A 5761-nucleotide genomic window follows, 5' to 3' on the forward strand; every position below is an offset into this window, starting at 1 on the left:
AGATATATAAATTTACTTTTCTGCCATTACCAAGCTGTTATTACTATGTTTGACATGTGGAATCCTGATATTTCCAACCAACACTACATATTTCCCCTTGGAATTCATTTGTAATTTGAGGCATTTTGTGAGTTCATGTAAATTTTGAATTATTTTCTCTATCTTAGTGAAAAATGACACTGGTATTTTGATGTGTGTTGCAATTAGTTTGTAGATTGTCTTTTGTAGTATTGCTGTTTTATGATATTAAACTGTTCAATGTCATGATATGAACATGAGTGGTCTTTCTACTTCCTAATCTTGCCTTCAATTTCTTTCTAAAGGTTTTGTAAAAGTTTTGTAGTTCCTTTACTTCCTTTGTTGGGTTGAATTCTAGGTACACTGATATTTTTTTTTCAACTATGACAACCAGGCCTTTTCCTGACTTTATTCTCTCTGTTCTTATGATGTCAGCCGCAGGTTTTTCATAAATAGCCTTTTGTACGTTTACCATGTATGTTCTTTTTCTCCTTAAATTCTCTAGATTGTTTATCACAAAAGGATGTTGGACTATCTAAGGCTTTTTTTCTGCACCTGCTGAGATGAGCATGTGACTCTTGTCTTTGGGTGTGTTAATGGTGCTGTATTGCACTCATGACTGACACATGTTGAATCCCCGTGATTAAATGAACTTGATTGAGATATCATATTTTTTGTTGTTGTTGAATTCAGGTGACAAGTATATTAAGGAGTTCTCCATCTATGCTCATGAAAGTAAAAATTCTCTAGGTTTTTGTTATCATTTTTTATTGTGTCTCTGTTACTGGGCTGAATATAATGCCAGTTCAGTAAAATGAATTTTATAGTAATACCTCACTTTTTGTTCCATGGATGACTTTCAGAAGTATTGGTTTTAGGTTTTTTTTATATACATAATTTTATTACAAAATTTTTTTAAAAAAACAAAATTCAACATCCTAAAAAACCCAAAATTTATCACTCATTCCTATGAAGTTTGCTGTGCTACAAGAAATTAAAGAAACCATTAAATATTTAGGAACATTCAACATCAAAAGCTTTAAAATCTAACTGGTATGTAGTAGCCCCTCAAAAAGCTACAATCTGCATAAAAAAAGTATTTCTCTACAAAGAATCATCAACTATACAAAAATCTGTACAGTTTTTATACTGAAGCTAATGTTGAGCTGCACTTGAATTCACATTCTTAGCAAAACAATTGCCTGAGTGCACACACACGTTCCACACACAGTTGCCATTTATTCTTCATCTTCATTCTCTTCCTCCTCATCTTCCTCTTCTTCCTCTTCCTCCTCCTCTTCCTCATCTTCTGGCTCATTCTTCTTTGAGCCAGTTAGCCTATCAGGGCCCTTCTTTCCTGCTTCACTTTTGTCCTTGGCACAATATGCAGCAATATCCTTCTCATATTTCTCCTTCAGTTTAGCTGCTTTCTGCTCATAGGGCTGCTTATCTTTGGCCGACTGTTCAGACCACATCTCGCCCAATTTCTTTGCAGTATCCCCAGTGGAGAGGCCCGGGTGCTCACCCTTGATCTTTGGGCGATGTTCAGAGCAAAACAGGAAGAAGGCAGATGGTGGTCTTTTCGGAGCATTGGGATCTTTTTTCTTGCCCTTATCACCTTTGGGAAGAACATGATTTTTCATCTCCCGGTCGTAGTGAGCTTTATCACTTTTTGCCAAGTCTTCAAACTTGGAATTTTCCTTGGCAGACATGGTCTTCCATCTCTCCGAACACTTCTTAGAGAACTCGGCGAAGTTCACCAAAGAGTCCGGGTGCTTTTTCTTGTGCTCTTCCCGGCAGGTCTTGCCCCGCGGCATGCTCGGGTCACCTTTACCCATGGAGGCAGAGCAGCATTGACCCGTGGAGGACAGAGGGGGTCCGCTGGGCCGAGCTTCTCCTCAGACTCCTGGTTTTAGTTTTTATAGAATTTATTTGTTAAACAGTTAGGACTTAGAATTTTTGTTGTTATTTTAATTCCATTACTTGTTATATATTTATTTGCCTTAACTCTTTATATCCACTTAATTGACTCAGTTTTGTTTCATAAATATTACGTAAGAATGATTCCATTTCTACCAGATTTTTGAGTTTGTTAGTGTAATGACTTTCAAAGTTTTTTTTTTATAATTCAGAATTATCCCCATATTATCACTGATTTTATTCATTTGAATCATTTCTTTTCTCTTTTTTGTTTGATTTCCTAAGGACTCATCTTTTTTCATTTCAAAGAAAACTTTTTTGGTTGTTTCTTTGAATAGTTCTTTTAGTCTCTAATTCATTTACTTCTGACTTAATCTTTAATATTATTCCATCTACATATTTCCCAAAATATTTTTGTCATATTTAAGAAGTTTCACGATGATTGCCATTCAACAAAGCAGTTTATAAATGCAATGCAGCTCGATCAATGTCACCCTTTTCATCATTAAGTCCTATGGAAAAAAAAATCCCCACATGCAGAAATTGAGTCTGGAAAACCAAATTTTAGAATTAAGTTTGAGTCTTTTGCAGTTTCTTGAGAAATACAGCTGTGTAACTTATTTATTTGGAAAACAAATGGAATGTAAATTTTTCCCTTCCAGTGAAGGGAATCAGAGAAAATATCCTGAAAATGTTTTCTCATTCTCAGTGTTGTCAGGATTTAGATAGTATAGGAGTTACACATAGCTTTTCAAAACCAGGATTATAATGTAATGTAAAGTCCAGGTATATCCCACTTTCCACACTACTTTCTCTGCCTCCTAGTTCAGCTGTTTGTTGACCTCAGGTCATACTTGCTGCCATCCATTTTTGTTGCAGAAAGTGTTTCTGGTTATATTTTGGTTTGGGTATTGCAATGTTATCTTTTCTATCTGTGGTAGAGGGTTGAAGGGTTGTTTTTCCAGCTCATGATATAGTTTAATGCTGCATTGTAGGAATCTATACCCACTCCCTTATGTAATAGATCTGTTGTATATATATATATATATATTTTATTAATACTTGGATTCAGTTAGCAAGTTTTTTTTATTAAGGAGTTCACAAATGAAATAATCATTGGCCTCAGTGAAATAGCCCTTTACAGTAGTACAACCAGAATAGCAGCAGCAGTGTCAATCCCTGAACTGAACTTAGTAAGATTAGCACCTGCAGTCTTCTGGTGCAACTGTAGCATTTATGTTTGTCTGAATAGTAGTACTTAAGCTGTGATAAAAGTGTGATTGAGCTTGTCTGCCTTGGAGTGTCATAAGCATACTTATTTATGCCACCGTAACTATTACATATTGCATAGATCAAGTGTCTTTAACATACAGGTCCAACTAGTCTGATATCATTTATTATAAAATTACTCAGTATTTACTTTGCCAGAATCAACTGATAGAATTCTCCAAGGAAAACATATGGGTATGTTTGTTTTTTGGAGAACTTTCATTCAGAATTCAATTTCTTTGGGACTAATTAGTTTATTTATTCTTTAATAGGTATTGGGTAATTTAAATCTTTCAAGATATTGTTATTGTATACCCTCTGTTGAACATATAGCTACCATTTTTGTCTTATGTAACCCATTTATGACAGCTATACAATTTTACTCCTCTCTAAAGAGTTAATATTTCTCTTGATTACAATAGTTTAGATATTTTAGTGAGTAGAAGTGGTTTATGATATTTACTTAGGGGCTTAAAATTTATTATTTTTCTCTGAGAATATAGAATATAAATAAAACATGTAAAATATAAATAAAATGTATATATTACATATTTAATATTGTATATGTAATATGTAATTATAAATCAAGTATACAATAATTATATCATATAACATATAAAATAGTATATAAATAGAACTTATTTTCCAACATCACTCCTCAGCATCCTTTACAAATTGATGAATTTGATTTTAATTTACTTCTGAATATGTCTCTTAAATTCACTGTATTCATGATGAATATTTTCCCTGGATATATAGTTTTAGTTGGAAGTTCTTTTATTTCAGTTTTCTAAAATTTCCCATTGTACTTCTTGGTAATGTCAGATGAGAATTATTAGTTTTTGAATCACTATTCCCCTATATGTGATAGGTTACTGTATGCATGTTTATAAGGCTAGAGATTATTTGGGTCAGTATAGTAAATATTTCTATAATATTTTGAAATAAAAGGTTATCAGAAGTCTGTTGATGATTTGTTTTAAATTTAAAAATGGTGTGTGATTAAATTTATTTGAGTTTATTTTGTTGGTCTTCATCAATTTATAATATGTAAGTTAATAATGTACCTTCCATAAAATTCAGGGAAACTATTATTTCTTTAAGTTTGTTTTCTGTACTAATCTCTTCATTCTTTTTCTTTTAGAACTCTAATACTTGTAAATTAGAGTTTTTATTTTGCCTTATGAATCTAGAGGTTCTATTCACATTTCTTCCTACTCATTTTCCAATTTCTTGGTCAGATAGGATAGTTTGAACTAATCTGCATCAGTGTTTTCATACTCCTGATTATTATCTTCCCTGTGCCACAGACACAAATTCAATATTCTTTGCTACCTATATTTTTAATTCTCAGATGTTCAATTCTTTTGTTTTACATAGCTTCTAATTTTTTTAATAAGCATAGTGATCTTTATGTGTTCAAGAGTTTTTTTTCCTTCCTTGAAAGGCATGGTAATAATAACTGCTCCTTTAAAGATTTTGTAAATAATCAAAACAACATAATTATCCCTATGCCTGTCTGTACCAGGATTGAAAGTTGGTGAGGTTTTCCTGGTTATTTTGTTTAATGTTTTGTATATTTTGAATATGTTTTACATTTTTTGGTCTTATTAAAATCCCCTGAAAAAAAACCAATGAACTGTTCAGTTTAGATCACAAGGGTAATCTTCCTTCTGTGGTGGTGGTTCTGATATTTAGTCTTCAAGTCTTAACTGTGCTATGTAGATGTATATAGGCTTTGTATTCTGTTTGTGCTTCACCAAGAAGACAGTCTAGATCTAGGCTGTTTCCTACACTCATTTATTGTGGCTTTGCTATTCTACTTTGAGTTTATTTCATGTGTTATCAGCTCATGATAAGCCCAGGATTTTATGCACAGAATAAGGAGCTATTCTTTCTAGATCCCTTGTCTTTCTCTATGACTTCTGCACAGTTGAATACTTCCAGACCTTTGTACAGCATACTTGGCTAGAATGCAGGGGTTTTATCGTCACTACAAATTTTACATTTGTCTTGATTGAGTCTGTCACAAAGGAAAACTTGAAGAAAAGAAAAGCTATGGAAACTCCCTCTATACTATCACAGTATAGAAGTCGTGCTTCTAAGTTCTGTCTAAGAGAGAGTTATATAGGCTTGCACACTGTGCCTTCACAGAAGCAAAGCAACGTGGGGGAATCAGATTTTTCTCATAAAAAGAAACTTAAATATGCGGGATAGTTACATGATTCAGGAAAAACAACCCCCAAATACCCATACCACATTTATTCTTCAAGATTTGATCTCCCTATTCAACACAGATATTAATATATTTAAATATTTAGCAAAGTGATTTATGAGTTTTTCCCCTAGAGATTTTGGCTTGTACTTCCTAGGGAAAAAAATGAGAATTCATCCCATTGCTCCAAAGTAAAAGCATTCATTTATTTTTCAAAGCATTTGAAAATTTTTAAAAACTGAAATGCCTCCTTTTAAAATAAAGTGCCACCTTTGGTTTTTAGTTCTAGTTGTTATGGTCTTCAGGTATATTGTGAATTAAGTAAAATTTCAGTCTGAC

General features: G+C 32.9%; 1 protein-coding gene across 1 annotated transcript; it reads right to left on the reverse strand.

Annotated features, from left to right (window-relative positions):
* Nucleotides 1-1145: 1145 nt before the first annotated feature.
* Nucleotides 1146-1856, reverse strand: LOC125345184 (high mobility group protein B2-like). Its single transcript, XM_048337404.1, has one exon. The coding sequence runs from the start codon at nucleotides 1854-1856 to the stop codon at nucleotides 1257-1259; it is 600 nt and encodes a 199-aa protein (XP_048193361.1). The 3' UTR covers nucleotides 1146-1256.
* Nucleotides 1857-5761: the final 3905 nt, after the last annotated feature.

Source organism: Perognathus longimembris, unplaced genomic scaffold (genome assembly GCF_023159225.1).
Source record: "Perognathus longimembris pacificus isolate PPM17 unplaced genomic scaffold, ASM2315922v1 HiC_scaffold_5376, whole genome shotgun sequence".
NCBI classification, from domain to species: domain Eukaryota; kingdom Metazoa; phylum Chordata; class Mammalia; order Rodentia; family Heteromyidae; genus Perognathus; species Perognathus longimembris.

Coding starts and splice junctions, on each gene's coding strand:
- LOC125345184 (XM_048337404.1), bottom strand. CDS start 1,856: ATGGGTAAAGGTGACCCGAGCATGCCGCGGGGCAAGACCTGCCGGGAA.